Source organism: Passer domesticus, chromosome 8, assembly GCF_036417665.1.
Source record: "Passer domesticus isolate bPasDom1 chromosome 8, bPasDom1.hap1, whole genome shotgun sequence".
Lineage (NCBI taxonomy): Eukaryota > Metazoa > Chordata > Aves > Passeriformes > Passeridae > Passer > Passer domesticus.
In genome coordinates, this window is record NC_087481.1 from 56503722 (window position 1) to 56528867 (window position 25146).

The following is a 25146-nucleotide window of genomic DNA, read 5'->3' on the forward strand; positions in this document are numbered from 1 at the left end:
TTTTTAATCTAATTATTGCCATCTCTTTGAAATGATCTTTTCTGAGGCTATTTGTATAGAATACATGAGGAATTTTTACAGTCAGATATAATGTTGTGGGCAGTTATATGAAATTACAGATCATTATAAAATTATATATTTGTCCCTTAAATTCCCTTGTTCTTTCTGAAGGGGTTGGAAACAAAGCTGGCCTGGTTTTTATTTGCAAATACATTTACAGCAATGTAAAGAGTTCCATTAAAAAATTATGGGATTTATGGTAAAATTTAATGTTCATCATGGAGTGTTTTCTAATTTATCAGTGGCTGGACTTTGAGGAATGTTTCCCAAGCGGAGAGGTCCCTTCTTGAGTTTCTTGCATGGACCATGTGCACAAACATCTCCACAAACTCCATTCCTTTTTTTTCCTTTGGATTTTAGGATATCCTGAGTCTCAAGGAAGAATTACAAGGTTTCAAAAATAAGAAAATGAAAACTTGATTTGTTTGAGTTTTTTAAAGCTCCTGAATGTTAGAGCGATGTCAAAACATGGGACTTGATCAAACTTCTGGAAATTGGATTTGGGGCTCAGTGTCTAACTCCAAGTAACAGATGGTCATGGAATGGTTACCCCGAGAGGAGGAATTCTGAAAAGCTGGTTCCAGCTGGTGGCCATGGAGGGTGGGGTGTCCCTGTGAGCTGGGGCAGGAATCTGAGTCCTTCTGCTCACTGGCCAAGGTGGGGATGGGGATGGAGGGGCTGGCTGTGCTCACAGGGGTCTGTGGGACTGCACTTCCCAGAGCTGTTTGTTCATTTTCCTTGGAAACACCAGGAATGAAGGGTTTAACTCCAGCTGGACGGGGCTTGGAGCACTCTGGGGTGGTGGAAGGTGTCCCTGCCCATGGCAGGGGTGGGGTGGGCTTTAAGCTCTCTTCCAGCCCAAACCATCCATGGTTCCATCTTGATGCGAGTTCCTGATTTCTCCCCTTCCTTTGGAAAAGGGAGGAGCACTTCTCTTCCCAGGTGTTTTGTAAACACTTAATTGAAGGGAACAGTTTTGGGAATGCTGCAGCATTGATTGCTTGCCCTGATGACATAATGGGGCAATAAAGCCCTCACCACAAATGAGGTCATGAGAGAGCAATTCCAGTTAAACTGTAACCTGGCACTGCCTGGGATGGGTCAGCAGACACAGTCCCTGACTATTTTGAAGCCAGGGCTTCAGGAAAAAGAAAACAGCTGCAATCATCCCAACTGGAAGTGGGAGCAGCTCCTGGTGCCTTGGATTCCAGCCAAGAAGGAGCTGCTGTGCCAGCTCACCTGCTCCAGGTAGGAGAACCCTCAGGCAGCTGGAAAAACAGGCACTGGCGCTTGAGATTCTTGTCATGGAATGCCAGAATGGTTTGGCTTGGAAGGGACCTTAAAGCCCAACCCATTCCATCCCTGGGCAGGGACAACTTCCACCATCCCAGGGTGCTCCATGTTCCATCCAGCCTGGCCTTGGGCACTTCCAGGGATCCAGGGGCAGCCCCAGCTGCTCTGGGGAATCTTTACAGGGACCAGCAGGGTGTTGGGGTTTGAGTGGAAAGCAGGAAGAGCAAAGAGAGAGTGACTGTTGTCTCCTCGTTCCCTTTTTGGTGTTTTTGTTGGTTTTTTTTAAACTACCAGATTTTTGGGGTTGGCACTTGCTCTTAGTGTGGCCTGTGGCTTTGTCAGCCTGCAGTGACCAGGCTTTGTGTCTCTCATTTTTAATTCTGTTTTCTGAATTGATGGTGCTTATCCTTACAAATGTGACTGTTGTAGCACTGAGAGGCTGGGGCAGGACCTGAGCTGGGGGTAAAACACAAATCCCACCAGTTTCTCCACTCTCCTCTGTGTTACCTGGAGTGTTTCTTTGATTTTTTTTTTCCTGCTTTAGGAGGATGCAAGGGAATGGGTATCAATTTAACCTGCTCTGCAGCAGCTGGTGCATCCTTGGGAAAAGGAGCAGGACTCCAGATCTGTGCAGGGCCACGTGACACCACGGAGGTTTTGCTGGCCTATTTTCTCAAAGCCCAGGTTTTACTCTTGAGCTGTCAGGTCAGATGAGGATTCAGTTCTGCGGCCAAAATAGAAATTAGCCATGTGTGGTAATCCATTAATCCCTGGAAATAATGCCATTTATTCACGTTTTGGGGAGCTGGGCTGTCCTCATGACGCCTCCTTGGGCTGCAGGAGGAGCTGGCCAGAGGTGTCCCAGGCTGCCCTGAGCCATTGCTCCTACATTCCAGCTGCTCTGACTCCTTGGACAGGGAAGCTGTGGCTGCCCATCCCTGGGATGCCCAAGGCCAGGCAGGATGGGGCTTGGAGCAGCCTGGGGTGGTGGAAGGTGTCCCAGAGCAGTGATAAAATACAGAAAAAATCAATCCATGGGGTTAAACCTGAGGTGCCTGAGCCATTCAGAATAGAATCATGGAATCATTCCAGATGGAAAAGATCTCCAAGATCATCCAGTCCCAGCTGTGCCCCATCTCCACCTTGTCCCCAGCCCAGAGCCCCGAGTGCCACCTCCAGGAATTCCCTGGACACCTCCAGGGATGGGCACTCCAGCCCTCCCCGGGCAGTGCCAAGGCCTGAGCCCCCTTTCTGTGACAGAATTCCTCCTGATGTGCACCCTGAGCCTCCCCTGGCACAGTCTGAGGCCAATCCTCTTGTCCCTTTGCTATTTCCCTGGGAGCAGAGCCTGACCCATACATATCCAGGGAATAAAGGCTGGATGCAGTAGGATACGAGTTGATAAATTCACTTTTTTTTTTTTGTTTTAAAGGCAGTTCCTATTTCTTTTTTCAGCAGGGACAGCAGTTGCCCTACAGCAGAGCTGTGTAATAATACCAGTTTGTCTCTCCCTGGATCTTTTCCTTTCCCCTTTCATCAACAAGAGGCTTCTTCTGTAGCACGTGGCTGTCCTTCCTTGCTCAGCCGTGCTTTTCTCCCTGCCTGTTCTCTCAGGAGAGTTGTTACTATATTTTCCTTCTTGTTTTACCAGACTGTATCATGACTTTGTGCCTTTGTGAGTAAGGAAAATGTGGGAAATGCTGCTGTGCCTGCAGCAGTGGGTTTTTGCTATTTTTTTTTTTTTGTTTAGAAAATGGTATCGTTGCAGGCCTGTACGTGAAGGTCATAAATACAAATACAGAATAAAATTCATGGTGTTTTTATGGGATTTTTTGTGGGATTGCAGCTTGGGCACCTCCCCATCCACCCCAGTGGGAAGAGAAGGGACAGGATGAGGGGAAATGGCCTCAAGCTGTGCCAGGGCAGGTTTAGATTGGAAATTAGGGAAATTTCCTTTATGGAAAGGTTTGTTCAGCCCTGGCACAGCTGCCCCAGGCAGGGCTGGAGTCTCCATCCCTGGAGGGATTTAAAATCCATGTAGATGTGGCACTTGGGACATGGGGCAGTGGTGGCCTTGGCAGTGCTGGGAATGGTTGGATTTTATGATCTTAAAGGTTTTTTCTAACCTTAATTCCATGATTTTCTGCTTGGTCCTGCTGAGCCCAGCCCTTTGCATCCACCTCAGCTGCAGCTCTTGCATTCCCTTGGAGTTTTCCCTCTCCTTTCTTCAGGACTGGAAATGCAAAGGGCTTTGGCCAAAACCAAAATCTCAGGATTTGCATAATCTTTGTGGATGTGTTTATTTCTGATAAATTGAGCGACACCACAGTGTGTTCCAGCCACGCTTTATCACATCCCAGAGAATTTTTATTTTTTTTCATCACATCCCAGAGAACAGATTCCAGGGGTCTGGCAGGGAACTGGCATCTGGAAAACGCTCCTGACAGGGATTTGGAGAGAAGCACTGATGTTCCTTTCACTTTCTGCTCTCCTGGAAACCTTCCAGCAACTTCAATTATTCTGTGGATTTTTAATTTTTTTTTTTTTTTTTTTTTTTTTAAGGAGCTGGATGTATTTTAAGGATGAGAAAATGAACTCAGCTCTGCCTTGGAAAATCAGCTCCTGCCAGGATTGATTACCTAAAATTCCAGTGGATTTCAGCAGCCTTTGCTGAGGGTGGAAAGCATCCCAGCACTCAGCACCTCTTCCCTGTTAATTCCACTTTTATTCTGGCTTTATTCCACATTTCCAAGTCCTCCTTCCTTTCCCTTCCCTTCTGTTCCATTAAGTGCTTCTGTGTGCCCCAAGGTTTCTAATTATGAATATAATATAATTATAAATAGTTAATTTGGGACATTTATATAATGCTCACAGTGATGCAGGCCCAGTTTGCAGGGAGGTGTTGAACACAATTAACTGCCTAATCCCAAGAATGGGATTGGGAAAGAATGGGATTGTAAAACCCCAAGAATGGGATTAGATTGTAAGACATTTAGGCTGCTTAAATTAGAAATAGTAGTAGAAGGAATTGAAGGAGTAAATTAGTAGCAAGCTGGACTGGGGGAAAAAAGTTAAGAAAATTAAGTTTGATGCTAATAGTATTTTTTATTACTATTAATTTTTTTACTCATTGTATTAGGAAAAAAAAAAACAAAAAAAACCAAAAAAAAAACCCCAAAACATTGAGCTTGCCAATTGTGTATCCAAGGAATAGCAGCTGTGTGCTGAGCTTGAATTTACTCCTGGGTGTAGGACCAGGCTTTGGAGGGGCTGGGAATGGCTGGGAATATTTCACTTCTGAGGAACAGCTGTGAAAGCAGTGCAAGGTAGTGTGAAAGTTGTTGTCACGGGAGATTTTTCTATATTTGAGCTTATCCAGGGATTATTTCCGGTGGATTATCCCACTTTACACGGAAAGGCAGGATTTTCTAATGGTTATTCTAATGACTGCCAAATTCCTGGGTTTTTTAGTGTGTTGTGAGGCAGGGCTGTGTGGAAATTGTACTGTTAAATTCAGTGTATTACCCTGAAACAGGGAGCTCTGGGGAGCAGCATTTCCAGGGACAGAATTTTAGCAGTGGCTGCAGAGCCACCATCTGGATAAATCCTGCCACAAAGGAGAGGTTGTGTGAAATTATTTCTAAATCAAGCAGGACTGGCTAATGGCTGAGATGGGAGCCTCTGCTAATTCATCTGTTCATTAGTGATTGGATAAATCACACCAAATTAATAACAACATTCATTTTCCACCTCTGTTTAGAGGGATTGGAGTATTTCTGGACCTGTTTATTTGTCTCTATCTGTGAATTTCCCTGAATCAAGAGACAGCACATTCTCATCACGCTTTTCCTCCAATTTTCTTCACACTGGGAATTATATTCTGGTCTCACCAATGCTGAAATTCTGAGTTGGGAAAGGAGAATTGCTGTGGCAAACATTCCCCCATGGAATTTATCCATGGAGCCCCCCATCTGTGGCTAAAGGAGTCAAGTGGGATCAGGAAACTCTAAAAGGGTGTGTTAAAGGGACTCGAAGCTTTCTGGTGTTATTTGGCTCCTCGTGGTAAAAAACTTTTCCTCTTTGTTATGAATTTTCCTCTTATCTCTGGGAATGACTCCCAGGATTGTTTCCTCAGTGTCCTCACATGGCTTTTTTTTTATGGAGGGAGCATTTTTGCCCTGATTTCTGGTGTTGTCTGTGAACCATGGCTGAGTGTTCATGTTCAGCCATTCTGTTGCTGGATTTAAAATCTCCTGAATGAATTTTTGGAGTGAACAAGTTGTATTTTCTTTTCCTTTTTGCATCAAAACTGAACATTCAATGCCAAGGTGATGGGAGAGAATAAAACAGGGTTTAAATAAATTTAAATTTCAAGCAGACATTGCTTTTACTTTAGCTTCCTTCTGCCATATCAATTTGACCTGAAAATTTATCTTCTGCTTTGCTTCCTTGCAGGTCCAGGATGGAACATTCCTGCTCGCTCCTGCTGCTCTGTGTTAGTTTCATTTTTGCACGAGCTCTGCCACCCAATGGAACAGAACTGCCCAAAACAACCACAACAACCAGTAAGGAGTGCCCTGTGGGGAAGGATGGCGTGGACCTCGGGGGGTGTCCCTGGTGGCACAGTCCAGGGTGGTTTTGCAGGACTTTGGCCCCCCTGACACAGTGCTGGTGGTGCCAGGTGTCCTCTGGGTTTGCTCTGCACGTGGGTGCTGTTGGGGTTTCACTTTCTCTTTGCCATGGGAGGCAAAACCACGGCAGAGCTGGAGGAGCTGCAGGGGCCAGGAGCTGCCAGGGGGATCTCAGGGGATGTGGGCACAGATAACAGGAAATAAATTTTCATTAGACAGCAGGATGAATAGATGGAAAGACTGTGAGGAGCCTGGACACAAGTTCTGGGTTTTCATGCAAAGACTCGAGGAGGGTGCGAGGTGTCCTGTGGAGGGTCCTGCCAGGTGAGAAACAGGAGAGCTGTTCCAGGAGCTGAGAGAGATCTCCTCTCATGACACCTTGTGCAGGCTGCCCTAGAGCAGAGGCTGGGCAGAGCTAAAGAATAAAGCAGGGATTTACTCAAAGGCTCTCCTCCATGGATCCCCCTTGGGCAGCACCAGAGCCCAGCCAGGGCTGCCCCCAGGATGAACCCAAATGGCCCCAAAATGCACGAGCGCTGCCGGGGTCTCTCCCTGGGCTCAGCTCTGCTCCATGTGCACATTGCAGTTCAGTGTCCAACCCCACTGCAGCCCCTGCAGTCCCACCCTGCTTGTTTTTCTCTCTGCAGCCCACGGGGTTTGTGCTCCTGGGCTGAGATTGGGATCATTTGTCCTTGGTGCCCAGCTGGAGCAGGAATTGTTTTGTCTCCCTGCTCTGTGCAGAGCTCAGCATCCCCTGATGTGAACCCAGACCCACACACTAATGCAGCACAGAATGTGGAAAATAGAAAAGCCAAACCTGAGGCATCACTCTTGGCCACCACAGCACCTCACATGCATCCTCATTTTTGTTTGCAGAATTTCCTCCTCCTCAAACCCTCCCAGAACCATGTCCTGACACATGGCAGTCCTGGGGAGGGGCGTGTTCAGGGGAATTTGGGGGGTTTGAGGAAGTGCCCAAGGCCAGGTTGGACAGGGCTTGGAGCAGCCTGGGATGGTGCAAGGTGTCCCTGCCCATGGCAGGGGTGGGATGGGATCCTCTCAGAGGCCCCTTCCAGCCCAAAGCAGGGTGATGGAGCTGCTGATGTCCCATATGAGCAATGTGACCACGTTTTGGTGACTGTTCAGGTCACTGTTGTTGACACCCAGTGTTTCATAGAAGGCTGATTTATTGCTTTATTTGCTTTTAATCTGTTTGTGAACTTTACACCCCTGGGGAAGGAGAGGAATCAAATGCCAGGCTGGGCTCGTGGCCCCTGGGATTGTTTTGTTCTTGGTTGTAGTAATTTAAATGGAAATAGGGGAGATTTAGATGGGAAATTGGGAATAAAATGAGGGTGGGCAGCCCTGGCACAGGGTGCCCAGAGCAGCTGGGGCTGCCCCTGGATCCCTGGCAGTGCCCAAGGCCAGGCTGGACACTGGGGCTGGAGCACCTGGGACAGGGGAAGTGTCCCTGCCATGGCAGGGGTGGAATTGGATAATTTTGAGGCTCTTCTCATCCCAGACCGGTCTGGGATTTGCTGCTAAGTGAGGTGTGAGCATTTTCCTCTGCAGAGTCTGAGTGCAGGCTGGGTGCAGCCCTGGCTGGGCACTCCAGGGCTCTGCAGGAAAAGTGGAGCTTGGGGGACAAGGGGCTCCACCATCAGCAGTGACAATCTGAGCGTGGCTGTGCTTAGTGCTCCCAAAAAACCCCAAATTATTCATAAAAATGAAGCTTTAGCTGAGTGTGAATTTGCTAATTAATCAGTTTGAAGTATTGTCAAGTAGTTTTTGGTCCCTGCTTCTTGTCTGGCACCTGCAGCTGTAGAAAAACAAGTTACTAATATTGGGCTGAATATGTCAGGATATGGGAATTGAGAAGGGGAAGTCACTTGTTGTTTTTATCACTTCCCAGAATTTTAATAACATGAGTACAAAGGGAGTTTTGGTATCAGTGTTGTTCATCTTCAGAGCTTAATTCCAAATTGTGTTGGATTTAGGTCTGATGATATGGATCTGATCATTCCTATTTTAATTAAATCTTAATTTCAGTGATATGATTCAGAAATGATTGGTGTGACTAAAATTTTCTTTCCTAATTATCAAAGCCTTCCTGGCTTTGCAGTGAGGAAGAGTTTTTTCTGACAGAGAAGTAGGTGCAGCCTGAAAATTACATTGCTGCAGAAAGAGAACCAAGATAATTGGATTATCTAATAAATTTAGCCATTGAATTAATACGGCATTTTAAAATACAAAAATAAAGACTTCTGATTGAAGCATAAAGAAAACTTCATTTAACAGACTATGGAAAGAACTAAAAGAGCCTAAAAAAAATCAGCTTTCCTTTTGCATGCTAATTTGATGTGTGATCCCAAAAGATACTTTAGATTCTGAAAGGAATAGATAGCAATGATTCCATGTCATCATTTGAGCTGCCTTGATTTTTTAAAGATTTGCTGAATTACAATGTCAGCTTTATTCTTATTTAAAACCTGGTTACCTTGTCTGGATGGGTCAATTTTTAGCACTGCTGCCATTTTACCTCCTGCTAGAACACCCTGAAATTGCAGCCATGAAATTGCTACCTTGAAATTTCCCTTTTAGAAAATGAGAATATTCTGGGGCTTATTGCACTGCCATTTACTGGAAATTTGCCCTGATCTTTACTCCAGGTATTCAACTCCATTAAATAAATATAAACCATCAAACCACAGAATGGTTTGGGTTGGAAGGGAGCATCTAATTCTGGCTTCCAAGCTAATATTTATTAGGTTTGCATAAATAAATGTATATTTGCAGTGGGGATATCTTCATGCTCCCAGATCCTTGTTGCAGACTGTTTATTCATGATATTGCCTGTGACCATCCCGTAACTCCTGGTAATTCAAATATTTGTAAGTTCCCCAGGATTAATCATAGTCTGGATTGTTTTACTTCCTCTTGCATTTTTACTTGTGGAGTTGTTGAAATGTGCAAGCAGCCTTGGAGCTGCAATTATAAACCTTCAAAAACCTTTCCAAATGTTCACATTCCAGTGGTATTTACTCCATGAGGGTTCCTGGTGCCTTTGAATCCTCACAATTCCTTCCCATCCCTGCTCTCTGAACCTTCAGAGGCAATGAAGTTTTCAGAGGAGTTGCAGGTTCAGAGGCAGGAAAATGGGGCAGCTCTGGGGCTCCTCTTTGGTGCTGGTTTGAACTTCCAACAAGTCAGTGGGAATGTGAAAATAAGATTTTGTGTCTCTCCACTCTGGAGACACCGTGTCCAACCCTGGGGTCCCTGCATGGGGAGGACCTGGAGCTGTGGGAATGAACCAAAGCGTTCAGTGGGATGGAGGAAAGGCTGGGAGGGCTGGGAAAGAGAAGCTTTGGGGTGACCTCAGTGTGGCTTTCCAGAGCCTGAAGGGGCTCCAGGAGAGCTGGAGAGGGGCTGGGGACAAGGATGGAGGGACAGGACAGAGGGAATGGCTCCACTGCCAGGGGCAGGGCTGGATGGGAGATTGGGAATTGGGAATTGTTCCCTGGCAGGGTGGGCAGCCCTGGCCCAGGGTGCCCAGAGCAGCTGGGGCTGCCCCTGCATCCCTGGCAGTGCCCAAGGCCAGGCTGGACACTGGGGCTGGAGCACCTGGGACAGGGGAAGGTGTCCCTGTCATGGCAGGGGTGGAATGGGTGATTTTTGAGGTCCCTTCCAGCCCAAACCATTGTGTGACTCTGTAGTCCAGAGGTGGGACTTCCCTATGAGGCTTTTGGTGGTGGTTTCATGGAGAAAATGAGGCAGCATCAAGAAATTCAGTTATGGAGGAGGAGTCTGGCTCATTTTAGTTGGTATTTAAATGCCAGAGGGATTCTCTGCAGACACTCAATTCCAAGAATTAGTTTGCAAAGCAGAACTTCAGAAATAGGTGGTTTCAGATCGGGGGTAGGACTGGGTGACACTTAAAGGTCCCTCCAGGTCAGACTCAGAGTGTGTGGCTGCAGTGCCAGGTGGGCTGGGCTGGCTTTGCCCAGTGGGGTTCAGCTCTGAGATGTTAAACTCACATTGACTGGTACTGATGCCTTGTGAAGCCTGACTTAGAGACTGAATGGAGCTCAAGAACAAAGCAGGGATTTACTCAAAGGATCTCCTCCATGGATCCCCCTTGGGCAGCACCAGAGCCCAGCCAGGGCTGCCCCCAGGATGAACCCAAATGGCCCCAAAATGCACGAGCGCTGCCGGGGTCTCTCCCTGGGCTCAGCTCTGCTCCATGTGCACATTGCAGTTCAGTGTCCAACCCCACTGCAGCCCCTGCAGTCCCACCCTGCTTGTTTTTCTCTCTGCAGCCCACGGGCTTTGTGCTCCTGGGCTGAGATTGGGATCATTTGTCCTTGGTGCCCAGCTGGAGCAGGAATTGTTTTGTCTCCCTGCTCTGTGCAGAGCTCACCATGCCCTGATGTGAACCCAGCCCCACACACTAAAGCAGCTCAGAATGTGGAAAATAGAAAAGCCAAACCTGAGGCATCAGTACCTGCTGGCTGTGGGTACTGATTTCTCTCTTATACCTGTTTGTTTTCCTTTGCCCTTCCTTTACTTCACATTTCTTTCTGATTTGGGTTTGTACTTCACACATCCCAAACAAATCTCCTGGTTATCAGCTGCCCATCAGCCACTTCCCTTCTGCAGCCATGGCACGGTTGGGGTTTTCTCTTCCAAAAATAGCCTGAGAGGGTTTAGTGTGGGTTTTGTCATATTTCCTGTTGGACATTTGTTTGTGATATCTCTGGGTTTTGAAAAGAAGATCAGAGCTGTGCAGAAATAGAGTTGGTTCTTGTGGGATTTCTCCTGTGCTCAGATAAAAGAAGATTTTGTTTCGTGTCACTCACCAGAATAATTTCAGGTTTAGGGCAAACTTTGCCCTGCCAGCTTGCTTTTCTAGAGGGGGAAAAAGTGTTTTAATCACACACTTTTGATCACGTCCTCCTGGTGATTATCCCCCTCTCTGGGGAATACTAAAGCCACTTCTCCATTTTATCTTTAAAAAAATACCCTTGGGAGGATCTTTGGCTGGCTGTGAACAGAAATCCTGGTGGTTTTGGGCCACAGCTCCTGGAGTGAGAGCAGAGGGAAAGTTTCCCTGCTTTGGAGGATTTGCCTCTCCTGCATCCATTTGCTCCAGTCATAAATTTTTGTAGCAGCAGTCATTAAAAAGTGATTTCAGGCCTTTGTTCCCCTTGAAATCCCCCTTGGTCTGGAGACAGTTGTGTTGGCCAGAGGTGTTTCAGCCTCTGAGCCTGCATTGGCCTCAGTTTTAACTTTCTCATGCAATTTCTGGGCTACATTTATAAATTTACTGATATTAAAGAAAATAGAGGTAAAAATGAAACCACAGTGTGCCTTACTCCCAGGCTCTGCAGGGATGAAGCCACTGGGGAGCAGCTGCAAGGATTTGGGAACAGATGTGCCCAGCTATAAAGAAAAAGGGACTTCTAGTGGATTTTGACCCAATTTCCTTGTGAAATGGTAGGAGGAGAGGTGAGATCTTGGGACAGAGAATTAAATCAGTCGTGGTGGGGGTGCTCTGTCCTTGACTGAAGACGTGGGGGCAGTTGTGTGGCAGAAGGTTCAGCTTCTCTTTTCCTGGCTGGGATTGAGTTTTCAGTGTTTGCCTGGGAATCAGTTCTCCACAGACACCCCAAAAATGGTGCAGCAGTTCTGTGAAAGGAAGAGAGGGGTGATTTTTTTCATTGTGTAATTGTCTGGGGGAAGTTTTAATTCCCTCGTGGTGCAAACTTGTTGTTTCCCCTCTCATGTCATGGGTCTTGTCTCAGAGCTGAAGAGAACCAACACAACCTCCAAATCTGGCACCCTGAGGGTGACATTTCTAACTCCATGGGAATGGCTGCATCTTGTCTGTGAGGGACAAAAGCAGGGAATTTTTTTGGTGTTTGTTTCCTTGCCAGCCTTGGCTCCCAGACAGAGCTGCAAAGCACCCTCAGAAAGCGTTGGGTGGTTGTTCATCCTCATCCAGCCACTCCTTCCAAGAGTGGTTTCCTGAACCCCTGCCAAGCCATGGCTCCTGGCTGCAGATTTGTCATGCCTGTCACTTTTATCTTTACACACCCCCTAAAACTCATCCCTCATGCCTTTTATTGCCTTCCCTGTCTGGGAATTACGATGTTGATTTATGAGCCCTTTTTCCCTGTGTGTCCCGAGCTCACCTGTGCCTCTCCAGGAATTGTTTCCCGTGCCCTCGGACCCTGTGGAGCACCCAGAGAGTTTCCAGCTGCTCCCAACCCTCAGATGAGTTTTGTAGCCATCAATTTGGGTATTTGTCTGATCCACAGGAATCCTTCCTGGATTATTGCAGGTGTAACCTACTCCTAAATTATTATTTTTTTTTAATCCCAGGATTATTTGGGGTGGAAGGGAATTTAAAAATCATTCCACCCTCCCTGCCATGGCAGGGACACCTTTCCCTGTCCCAGGTGCTCCCAGCCCCAGTGTCCAGCTTGGCCTTGGGCACTGCCAGGGATCCAGGGCAGCCCCAGCTGCTCTGAGAATTCCATCCCAGCCCTCCCCACCCTCCCAGCCAGGAATTCCTCCCCAATATCCCATCCAACCCTTCTGTCTGTCAGCTCTCTAAGGCCACTGTAGGAATGGTAGAAAAAAACTCTTTAAAGTGTGTAAATGTAGTTTAAAAGAGAAAATCTGAAATACCAGCAGCAAGAGAAATTGCCTTAATTTTGAAAGAGTGGTTGTAGGGTTGTGTTTTGCTTGCTGAAGGTTCAGACTGGGAGTTTGGCTTCCTTAAATAAAACAGCTTGGGTTTTTAATGATTTTAATCTGTTCCGTATTGAATTATTCAGCAGAACTAAAAGGTTACAGAAGCATAATGAAAGTGAAAGGTAAAGAGACACTTCCACAAAACACTGTGAACAGAAGGGTGAGACTCAAGGCTTGTACCACATATAACAAAGATGTTCTTTAATCTCCATTCTGAGAAAAATGTCATTATTTCTGCTTGTTCTTATATGTATATAGAATTTCAGTGAATAAAATCTCTTAGAATTTCAGTGAATAAAATCCCTGTGAAAGGTGGCATTTTCTATATTTATATGAGAGGTGGTTGAGAAGCAGCTGATGTGTATAAGGGCACTGCAGCAAACCTTTTAATGGGCTTCAAATTCAGATTGGTACTGTCTAGCTGTTCAACTTTCTCTGATTACAGGGAAACTGAAAAATATCTTGGATTTTCTCAGCAGCAGTGGTTTGGTTGTGCTTTTGACAAGGGAGAAAAACAATTAAAAATTAAAAAAAAATTTGAAAATTTAAAAAAATAATTTAAAATTTTAGCTTTGCCTGTGTCAAGTATGATGAAGCTTTTAGTAGCAGAGGCAGATAATTGGACAGAATTTTTGGTGCCTTCAGCACAGTTTTTGTGCCAGATGAGGCAATCCACGTCTAATATTCCACATTTCTTCTTCCATCCCCAGACTCCACCGAGGAGAACACCTTGCACAAGGAGCTGCTGACCTCCCTGCTGATCCTGGTGCTGGTGGTGGTCATTTTCGTGGTGCTGGTGGGGTATTTTTTCAGGTGGGTGTGGGTGGGCTCAGCCCATCCTTTCCTTGTGCCCTCCCACGGAAGCAGAAGCGAGGCAGAGCCGCGGCCGTGCCCGCGCTGCCAGCATGAACAGAAAGAGCTTCTCCAGGATTACGTGGTCTGTGAAAAAAGGGTCTGGGGGGGAAATGCTGCTTTCCTCTTGCCACAGTTGTGGATTGATGTGGTGCCTCTGTTCCAGGTTCAGGAGACACAGGAAAGCTGTGGTCAACTCCGGAGACAAGAAGATGCCAAATGGGATCTTGGAAGAACAAGGTATGGGGAGATTTGCTTTCAGACTCTTTATTTCTGTCTTTAACTCCAAATTACTCAGTGTTTGCTTTTATTTGTAATATAAGTTGTTACTAAAGAGAAAATAGTCTGAAAAAATACAGTCACAAATGGTTTGAGTTGGAAAGGATCTTAAACTCATCCAGTTCCAACCCTGTGCCATGTGCAGGGACATCTTCCAGCCCCTGGCTGTCCCCTCCAAGCTGGCCTTGGACTGGAGATCCATATTTAGAAATCCATACTCCAGCAGTCTACGGAAAATCTTAACTTTCAGTTGCTGGTTTGAAATAGATTTCACTTTAAGTTGTGATGCAGCAAATGTTTCTGTGTAAAAGTTTCCTGGGCTCTTTGGAGATGTTTTACCAGGAATGCCCGCTGAGATCCATGTTTGTGACATTGTGATGCTTATATCTGGGGAAGGAACTGCAGTATTTCTTCTTAAAATGGGGTGGGAAGTCCTTAACACTTTGTGAATACAGTGGGTGGTTTCTGAACGTGGGGCGGTTTGAAGCCAGAGGCACTGAAATAAAACACTCTGGGGAGTTCAGAATGTTTCCCCCAGGTTTGAGTTGTGCTGGGTTTGTTTCTGCCCGTGGGGAGCCCCGGGCTGGCTCCTCTGGGGGCCCAGCTCAAACCTGGAAGGGCTGAGCAAGTTGTTTTAATCACAATCCAGAGAAAAACGATCAAGTTAAAGATAAAATAATCTGTCTGTGGTTTGTGTCAGTCCCACTTGGCCATGTGTGAAGGGATGAGTGAGCTGAAGAGGGTGGCAGGCGGAGGGAAAGTCAAAACCCTAAAAATACCCATCAGCTTCCTGCTGGGGTGTTCCTGTGCACTGGGCAGCAGCTCCTCTTGGGGCACAGCTTCTGTTGGCTGCCAAATTAAAGATAAATTTATTATTATTATTATTATTAGCATTATTTCCCCTCAAAATGAAATAATCTGGCAGCATCTCCTTGGTGGTAAGTGCCAAAAGCTGTCCTTGCCCTGTCAGCAGAAAGAACCTTCTCCTTTTCTGAATACAACTTGATCACTTTTAAATCAAATGTAAATAAAGAAATCACTCATTTCACCAGCAGTGGTTCTTCTTGATGCCATTATGTTCCCAAAGCAGGCACTTGGCCTATGATTCGGTGTTTTAATTTCCTTTAAATCCCCTTTAGCACCTCAGAGTGTCATGGCAGCAGTTTGCTTTGGCATCTTTCAGCACCCAGATGAATTTGTAGTTGGGAGTCCCTGGCTCTGGCCATGCCTTTAACACATCCTGCCCTTGTGCTGACAGAACAGCAGCGGGTCATGCTGCTCAGCAGGTCTCCCTCGGGCCCCAAGAAGTATTTCCCCATCCCTGTGGAAAACCTGGAGGAGGAAATCCGGATACGCTCGGCCGATGAGGGGAAGCTCTTCAGGGAGGAGTTTAATGTAAGTTTTTACACATGGGTGGCTGAAAACAGGGGGGAAAACCAAAATATCTGTGAGTATTAATAATTCTTGTGTTGGGTGCAGGATTGGTGCTGTTCTTACAGACTGTCATGTGTGGGGACCTTTTATCTGGATAAAATCTGGAATTTTTACTGATTTGTGATGCTGAATTGGTGCTATATGAGCTGTTTGCCTCTTGCTAACATTTAAAGAAGGTCTTTAGCGTTTGCCTGAAGCTGGAGGAGAGGAACATTGAATGTGAACCTCTTCAGCACTGACTTTCGTGATGGTGCTGGAGGGTTTTGGGGATCTGGGTGTTTCACCTCCATGGGAAGTACTTAGAGGAGAGGACACAGGGTGGCCTTAACACTGCCCTGGTGGGGTTTGGCTTCTTTTTTCCTGATAATTTGACTTTTTTCTGTTGGTTGCCATCCCAGCACTCCCCTCTTTGCAGCACAGAGTTCCTGAGTTGTCTCAGCTCTCAGGGTTTTCCTGTTGAACATGGCCTTTGGCAGGATTTTGTGGTTGTAGGGATGAGCTGCACCTGGAGTCTGTGCTGAGCTCCTGCAGGATTCCTGTGGACAAACACAGCACCAGGAGCCTGAGTTTGGGGCTTTTTCCAGACTTTTTATGACTTCACTTCCCTCCACAGCAGAAGCAAAGCAGGAGCTTAAATGTCAGGCGTGGATTTGTGAGAGCCAAGGCACGTGTTGATTAGGCAGGCTGTTGAGCTACCTTCTTAATTGGGAGCATATTTAGAGCTGCAGTTTGGTTGATGATAAATTTAAACCACAGACTTTTGCCTTATCAGACAGAGAGCATTGTGGAAATCCTTCTCAAAGCTGAAAATGAAAGTGAGGACCAGCCTGACACGGTGTGCGCTGGTGAATTTTGACTCTCCTGATGAATTTGCTCTGAGGTTCAGAGTGAAACAAACCATCTGTTTTCATTTTTAAACCCCTCTTTGCTTTGGCAATTTTCTGCCCCATGCTGTGAGCATGTGGGATTCTGTCCACACCAAAAAACCTGGGGTCTGATCCCCAAAAATGAGCAGGGATGGGGTTGGACGGGGTTGATGCTCAGTGTGGTTTTTTTCCTGTGCCTGGATGAGCTGTCTGCTCCAGCCTGGGAGGGCTGGCAGTGCCCCAGGCCAGGTTGGACATTGGGGTTTGGAGCAGCCTGGGACAGGGGAAGGTGTCCCTGCCGTGGCAGGGTGGCACTGGGTGGGATTTAAAAGATCCTCCCAACCCAAACCATTCCATGATTCTCTGGGTCTGTGCCTCAGCCCTGCCCTGGGGATGCTCCAGGGATCTCTGCCCACTCCCCATCCCACATGTCTGGGGCCAGATGTCCCTGGGAATGCAGACACAGGAGCTCCAGTGGGAATTAGGGACAAGTTTGGGCTGAAAACAGTGAGTTCTGGGAGCCAGGAACATGCACCAACCTGAGGGGTTTGGTCCCAAGGGATTTTTTTGGTAAAAAGAAACCAGACATTAAAAGATGACACCCAGCAGGGAGAAAAGAGTTTTGAGGACAGTTCCTGACTTTGAGGACAGTTCTCTTGGATTTGTGTTCCTAATGGTGTTCTCCAGCACCTTTGATTTTGTCCTGAAAGCCTGCATGACCCTTCAGGTCCATTGCACCCTGTGGACACTCACCAGAATAGCAGAGGCTCCTTCTTTTTTCATGGGATTCCTTTGTGAACATTGGGCACTGGAAGAGTGTGTTCTTTCTTCACAGGAATAAAAAAAAAGAAAAAAAATTTGATTTCTTTCTGTAAAGCCCCACCTCTGCTGATCATCCCTGGAAGTTTGGGATTATCGCCTTGATTTCCAGATTAATTACTGAAAAGCTTCCCCGAAGAGTTTTCTTTGGAAATTTGAATTCTGGCTTGATTAAGACATCCCTGTGCTAAGGGATGCTTAAAAAGTGCTAAAAAAGGAGGAAATGAGCTGATCCTGGGCGGGCTGAGCCTCTCAAAGCTCCAGGGGGATTTTAGGGGGGGACAGGTCAGGGTGGGGTGGCAGCAGATGGGGCAGGGCCAGCAGGACCCGTCAGCTCCTCGTGGTTTGGGGAGCTGGGAGGATGTGCTGGGGAGCAGGCGGGTGATTCACATCCTGGCGTGGGTGGGAGCAGGAGCTGGGCTCTGCTCTGCCCCAGCTGGGCTCTGCTCTGCCCCAGCACCCACCCTGTGGCACTGGAGCTGCCTGGGGAGGAGCAGGGCCCTGGAGCAGGGCATGCACAGGGGGTCTGGCCAGAGTCAATTCCTTTTTATGCATTTTTCACGGGAAAATCCGGAATTTCTCTGGCTGTTAATTGAAAATTGGGTGCCTGACTTGATTGTGTTTGAAAAGATAATTATTTCATAAGGACACAGAATGGTTTGGGTTGGAAGGAGCTTAAATTTCATCCAGTTCTGACCCCTTGCCATGGGGCAGGGACACCTTCCTCTATTTCTTTTTATACAAAAATTTCATTTTTGTGTTTCATAAATGTACTTTAATCAGCAAAATGGGCTGATAAAGAGCCATAACCTTCATTCGCTTCAGGAATTAAGCAGTCTGCTGAGAGCAGCTTTCTTCCTCAGCCCTCTTTCAGCCTCCTCTCCTTTCCATTCACAGCTTCACGTGCCCCAGAAGCCCCAAACCCAAACCCAGAGTGCAGGGTGCTGTGTCCTGTGTGTCAGGCTGCCCGTGCCCCCTCTCCTCCCGTGTCACCCTGCAGCTCTGGGGGAATCCCTGACCCTGTTTTTCCTGGCCCTGTGACTCAGGCTGGGTTTTACCTCAGGGATCCACCCTGCTGGCACTGCGGGATTTGGGGCTCAGTTTAAGGAACTTGATGAAATCCACCTCAAGAACTTCTCCAATTCTGGTTCTGCTTTGGTCCCTCTGCAGGGGCAGCATCTCAGCTGTGGAGGGGCTCCACCCTGGGCACCTCCTTGCTTTCATCTTCACCCTCTTCTCTGCTTTTTCCTTTGGTTTGTTGCCCTCCATGGCTGTTTGGGTTATTTTTAAGCCAGACTAAATTTACCTGCACTCAGCTCTTGCTGATGACTCAGAACTCGACTCACGCTGCATAAAAACCCTTTCTTTTTTATGAGTTAAAATTGTTTTAACCATAATTTTATGCTTAAAATAATTGTAACCCATAAAATTATTTTATTAATAATAAACAATACAATAATTTCATAATAATACAATAATTATATTATAATAATAAAGAATGTTGTAATAATTATTATAATATATTATATAATAATATATTCTATTATATATGAACATGTATAATATAGACATATATAACATGTATAATGATATAATAGATATATTTTTATATTGTATATAATACTATATAATATATTATATATAATTATATATAATAATAAATAATATTATAATTATATATTTTCAATTATTTTATAAATAAGGTAATAATAAAATCATTATATTATAATTATTATATAATAAACAATTGTGTTGTTTATTATATTATAAAAATCAATATACTACATTGATATAAATTTATTATATAAATTATTTTCCCTTCCTCCTTTTCACCCAGGCTGGGCCCTCACCTGCAGAGCTGAGCAGGATGTTGGATATGTGATGTCCTCAGCAGTGAATGAGAGGCCCAGCCCTGTTCCTGTGGCTGCCATCAGTGGCTCTGGGTCTCCGTGGCAGATGGCAGCTCCAGGCAGCAGCTCAGAGTTGAACAATTTGCTAAATAACTGTGATCTCGGAGGGAAAAGTTCCTCCTCTCTCCCCAGCTGCTGAACTCGTTGTCTGCAGTCAAATCTGCCAGGATGTAGTTGCCTGCTGGAGAGGAATTAAAGTTACTGGGGGGAAAAAGTTGAAATGTATTTAGTTCTGGTGGATGCAAATTTTCCCTAAGCCATGTGCAGTCAAAATTATTTGTTTTCTAACACATTGACTCTATATCTTCTTTTTTTTTCCAGTCATTAACGTCTGGATATGTGCAGGGAACATTTGAAATGGCAAATAAGGAGGAGAACAGGGAGAAGAACAGATATCCCAACATCCTGCCGTGTAAGCATTCACTTTTCTTTTAAAGCAGACAATTCATTTTGGCACTGAGCAGGCTGCTGCTAGTGCTGAAAATACCCAAATAATAACAACTTCACTGGTCAGAAATGCTGTATTTGTGTTGTCTGTGGTTTGGGAACTCTGTGCTTTTCCAGGCCTCCTGCTTGCATGGAAATACCATATTCCAGATTTAATAACTTGCCAAGGCCCTTCTTTTCTTTCAGATGATCACTCCAGAGTGGTTTTGACCCAAATTGATGGAGTCCCACCTTCAGACTACATCAATGCATCATATATAGATGTGAGTTGAGAGTTGCCCACAGCTGGCCAAACTTTGGGCATTAAAGAAGCAATTCTCTGCTAGCACACCTTGGCCTTTCACCTTTTAACTGCTGTGGCATTTATTTCCACAGGGTTATAAAGAAAAGAATAAATTTATAGCAGCACAAGGTAACTCCTCATTTCTCTCTTCTCTGTAGCTTAGGGCTGAACACATTTAATTAGAGATGTGTTTGAAAGGTTATTTTTAGCTGCAGGTGGTGGTCAGGGGTGAGGCTGGGTTCAGAGGTTACAGCTGGAAGGAGCTGGAGGTGTGTGAGGTGAGCAGCTGCCTCTAGGCAGTTCTGTAGGTTCTGCTCTGGCACAGACTCATTTCCCTCTCCTGACCCTCTTTGCTGGAAATTGGTGTCTCCTGATGATCCATTCCAAGAGAACCTTGGACCTTGGCATGGGGAAGAGCTGCAAAGTGGGAATTCTAAATGTTGCTCCTGCCGTAGTTAACATTAAATAATATTTAAGAGTTAATGTGTTACAGAATCTTCCAGTCCCTGAAGGGGCTCCAGGAGGGCTGGAGAGGGACTGGGGACAAGGCATGGAGGGACAGGACACAGGGAATGGCTTCAAAGTGAAAGTGGGTGGATTTAGATGGGATTTTGGGAAGGCATTGTTCCCTGTGAGGGTGGGCAGCCCTGGCAGCCTCTGAATCCCTGGCAGTGCCCAAAGCCAGGCTGGACACTGGGGTTGGAGCAGCTGGGACAGGGGAAGGTGTCCCTGCCATGGCAGGGAGTAGAAAGTAAATTATTTAAATGATCTTTAAAGTCCTTTCCAACTCAGACCATTCTGTGATTCTATGAGTGATATTTTAAGAGAGGAGATTCCTTCTAAAAATGTAGATTTGGGTGCATGATTATGTAAAAGAAAACACGAGGGGGGTGTTATTTAATAAATAAATACAGAAATTTGGTAGATTCCAAAGGTGTGCAGGTGTAGCAAGCACAGCTGTGGGTGGGTGCCCAGGCAGGGTGTGGGACTGCTCTGGGATCTGCCCCATCCCTCTCCTGAGCATTTCCCTGTTCTGTCTGCAGGACCCAAGCAGGAAACAGTCAATGACTTCTGGAGGATGATCTGGGAGCAGAAATCGGCCATTATTGTCATGTTAACCAACCTGAAAGAAAGAAAAGAGGTAAGGAGCTTTCAGCCTGCTCTGGGATGTCCCCTGTGCTCAGGGGCTGACCAGTGCATTTCTCACCACTTCCTGCCCTGGCCCCTGTCAGCACAGCTGAGTTCCTGCTCCAAAATACAGTTTTCATTTCTGAAATACCCATTTATATCAGGTGATCTCAAGGAGAAAATTCTGATGGCCAATTGTGTCCTGCATAGCCCAGGGCCAAAGGAAAACTCCCGTGGTTTTATCCCTGTGTTTAAAGCTGCACTTGTGGATGGGATTGATTAGGAAAGAAGATTAAAAACTCTGCTCATTTTTCTGAGTATTAGGTTTAAAAATGCACAGTTTGTCAGCTAAACAAAGAGAAATGAAGGCTGCTGTGCTGTGAGGGTGCTGCTGTTCCTTCCTGTCCCCCACTCCTCCCCTGAGGATGGGCATTCCTTGTTTTCCTCCTGGACTTTATTTTCCTGCACTTGCACTGCAGCTTGATGAAGCTCAAACAGCAAAGCCAGGCCATGAGGGCAAATTCCCAGTGGGAGCAGCCAGAACTGCTAAATCTGGATATTCCTGATGGCTCCAAAGCAGAACTGCTTTGAATTTCTCTCTGGTTGCAGCTAAACCTCGAGATCAGAGTAAAAACCTCACAGTCCCCACAGTTGGACACCCTGTAACAAAGCTGCCAAACTGAAACAAAACCTGTGGGGGCTGAGCTGGTTAAAAAACAATTCAAAGCTGTTCTCACCTTCTCTGCATCAATTTAAGAAGCAGAAGCAGGGTGCTGAAGTTGTGCCAGCTGAGGAGCTCTGCACACTCACAGCTTCCCTGATGCAACTAGGAGAGCGTGGCAGTGAAAGCAAAGTCAGGGTGATAAAAATCCCTGGGTTTGGTTGTGAAAATTCCCTGGGTTTGGTTGTGAAAATTCCCTGGGTTTGGTTGTGAAAATTCCCTGGGTTTGGTTGTGAAAATTCCCTGGGTTTGGCTCTGAGATTCCCTGGGTTTGGTTGTGAAAATTCCCTGGGTTTGGCTCTGAGATTCCATGGGTTTGGTTGTGAAATTCTCTGGGTTTCATTCTGAGATTCCATGGGTTTGGCTCTGAGATTCCATGGGTTTGGTTCTAAATTTCCATGGGTTTGGCTCTGAAATTCCCTAGGTTTTGTTCTAAGGTTCCCTGTGCTTGGTTCTAAAATTCTGTGTACTTGCCTCTGAAGTTCCCTGGGTTTGGCTCTGAGATTCCCTGGGTTTGGCTCTGAAATTCCCCATGTTTGGCCCTGAAATTCCCTGTTTTTGTGCAGGAGAAGTGTTTCCAGTACTGGCCTGACCAGGGCTGCTGGACGTACGGCAGTGTCCGTGTGTCCGTGGAGGATTCCATGGTGCTGGTGGATTACACCATCCGCAAGTTCTGCGTGCACTCGGTGAGGCCGGAGCTGCTCCCGGCTCCTGGGGCAAAGCTGGGACAATCCCAAATGTTTCCTGTTTGAGAAATCAGAATTTGAGAAATGTGGCTGATTCTAGCCAGCAACCACACAGAGTATTTTATTTTTGAGGTTGCCAGACGAAGAAGGGAAATGATGAATCTGACTCCATGTTCTTAGAAGGATAATTTATTATTTTTTAATATTATATTAAAGAATACTAAACTAAACTATACTAAAGAACACAGAAAGGATACAGACAGAAGGCTAAAGATAATAGTGAAAAACTCATTATCTCTCCAGAGCCTTGACACAGCTGGGCTGTAATTGGCCAAATAAGTAAAAACAATTCACATAAACCAATAAAACAATCACCTGTGGGTAAACAGTGTCCAAACACATTCCAAAGCAGCAAAGCACAGGAGAAGCAAATCAGATAATTATTGTTTTCATTTTTCTCTAAGGCTTCTCAGCTTCCCAGGAGAGAAATCCTGGCAAAGGGATTCTTCCAGAAAATATGACGGTGACACATAGTGATTTAGGCTAAATAACTGTGTGGTTGTTGGCTTTTGCTATTGTAACTTTTACCAGTTGTTAATCACAAGGATTTTGATATATTTATAATCACTTTTTACTACTTTTAATATAATTGTGATCTGGCCCCTGTGGAACTTAGATTCTCAAAACATCATGTATTAATAATATTTTCATTTATGACCAGTGTAATAAATATATTATGGTTTTAACTTTTGCAAAATATTAGAATATGTGTTATACATTTAACGTCTACAAAAATAACTATAATATCATATAATAACTAACATTTTTGGTTTTGTAACTAACTAACAATAAAAACAACTGAAACATATCTGTAAAATAACTAATATAATCTATATACTTAGATAATATTAAAAAACAAAAAATCAATCATTATCAACTATTAAAACCACAAAACAAACATGAAAAATGAGATGTCACACTCAGAGTCTGGGTGTTCCTGCAGCTCCAGGAGGGATGCAAAGCTCCAAGGCTCGTCACCCAGCTCCACTTCACCAGCTGGCCGGATTTTGGGGTGCCTTTCACACCTATTGGCATGCTGAAATTCCTGAAAAAAGTCAAGACCTTGAATCCTGCCCATGCTGGACCAATCGTGGTTCACTGTAGGTATGTATGTGCTCCTCAGGCCATTCTTGTGGCTTGGCATGGAGTTATTTGTAGATATTTAGATTTTTAAACATATTTTGATATATTTTTAAAGACTTTATATATATATTTATATTATAGATATATTTACTCACATATTTCCACTCAAGGGTAATAATCTGTTAAGTTTTTCAGAACTGAGAGTGAAAACAATCTCCAAAGCTCTTTGCTGTCAGTTTAATACTCAAACAGAAGTTGTTGTTCTGCTCTTTGGGGTTTTTGTTATGAGGGATCTCCATTGTTTGGTATAAATCTGTTCTTTGTCAGAAAAACAGACTGGTGATAGAAATCTGTGGCCTTTGCCACTCAATGCTGCTCTGGGAATTCATCCCCCACTTCTCCCACAGTCAAATTGCAGTTTTTTTATGGAAATTAGCCATGAAATGCCTGAAAAGTTTGGAAGAAAGACTTGAATTCAAGAGACTCAAATGCTGCAGTTTAAAAAATGTGCTTCATCCCAATCCAGAAGCAATTCCCACTCGTTGGTCACTCACACAGGCACATCCTGCTGCTAAACTGTTGAAATCTTTAATGAAACTTAAACCAAACTCCCAAACAGTTTGAAGTGAATAATTGCAACCTCTGTAGCAGCTGTAAGCTCACCCCTGAGCAGGAAGTGGCTTTTCAGGAGCAATTTTCATTGCAAGGTTAGAAAAAAGAGCACAAGAGCAGAATGAAAAGAAAAGAAGACCAGCTTTGTCTGCTCTTCTTGTTTTTAAGGAAAAAAGGATGTAAATTCTTGTGTTTGTCTTTTTACTTGCTAGAAATACTCCCTGGAAATGTGGGATAGAGAAAAAGAGTGATTGTCCTGCTGGGATTCACCTTCTCACCCAGGTGTCATGAATAAAAAAAACATTTAGATGGGAAAAGTAGATTTGAGTTGTCTCAGTTGAGAATATTTTTATAGCCCTTTACTGTATGTGGAACCTCATTCTGGGCTTGAGCTTTATGTGGCAGCAGCAGGAAATGCTGTGCTTGGTTTACCCAGCAGAAGGAAAGCCAAAAGCAAGGAAAATACAAAATAATTTCATCAATACCTGCAGAGATTTCAATCTAAAGGGCCAGCAGAGCACGGCGAGGCCGTGGTGTGTCAGGGTGAGAAATGAGGAGGACAGAGGTGACACTGAGCTTCCGTCCCACTTCAGGATGTGACACCACTGAATTGTTGGGAAAAGGAAAGGGAAGCCCATCAGCAGTGAGTAACCATCCATTTTTAGGGAGCCTGTAGGGAAATCTGCCCCAGCCACCCCGGCCAAAAGCTCTCCAGTCAGGTTTGGGAAGTGAATGAAACAATGACTTAGCATTTGGAAGTCAAGGAGTGAAAATGAGGAGTGGCAGGATTTTCTGCTGATTCCTGTGTTCTGTAAGGTTTTAGGAATAGGTTTTTTAGAAGTAGAATTTTTTCAGTGGGTGGAGAGGGACTTTGAGGAATGGCTGAGTAAGGGATGCCACGAGGCAGGCTAAGGATGGAGACACTCAGGAGGTGGATGCCCAGGGTGGGGAAGTCACCAGCTTCAGCAGGAATGTGCAGGGATGGAATCCAGAGCTGATCTGGGAACTCTGGGAGGGAACAGGGGTGTGCAAAAGGGATTGTGGCTGGAAAGGGAGTGAGGAAGCTGAGCTGGGCTGAAACCTCCAGGGGACCAGTGGGAGCTGGGGAGGGGAGGTCAGTGCTCAGAGGTGGCTTCCAGGGCTGTCAGGAGGAGAACAATCTCTTTTGAGTGGGAATTAAGGCATTAGGGCATGAGGGGGATTTCTTGTGGTGCCAGAGGGCCAAC

The 25146-nt window shown here is 45.4% G+C and overlaps 1 protein-coding gene across 10 annotated transcripts in view; it reads left to right on the forward strand.

Moving 5' to 3' along the window:
- PTPRE (protein tyrosine phosphatase receptor type E) overlaps positions 1 to 25146 on the forward strand; it is an 89891-nt gene that overhangs the window by 51220 nt on the left and 13525 nt on the right. For 9 of the 10 annotated variants that reach the window (XM_064431590.1, XM_064431591.1, XM_064431592.1 and 6 more), the window contains 10 exons: positions 5809 to 5918; positions 13451 to 13553; positions 13759 to 13832; positions 15130 to 15266; positions 19222 to 19312; positions 19534 to 19610; positions 19723 to 19759; positions 20674 to 20771; positions 22046 to 22165; positions 23169 to 23329. In XM_064431590.1, the coding sequence (XP_064287660.1) occupies positions 5809 to 5918; positions 13451 to 13553; positions 13759 to 13832; positions 15130 to 15266; positions 19222 to 19312; positions 19534 to 19610; positions 19723 to 19759; positions 20674 to 20771; positions 22046 to 22165; positions 23169 to 23329 (1008 nt within the window). Of the gene's footprint in view, positions 1 to 5658; positions 5682 to 5808; positions 5919 to 13450; positions 13554 to 13758; positions 13833 to 15129; positions 15267 to 19221; positions 19313 to 19533; positions 19611 to 19722; positions 19760 to 20673; positions 20772 to 22045; positions 22166 to 23168; positions 23330 to 25146 lie in introns of those variants that run through there. The other variant, XM_064431586.1, reaches the window with a different exon arrangement.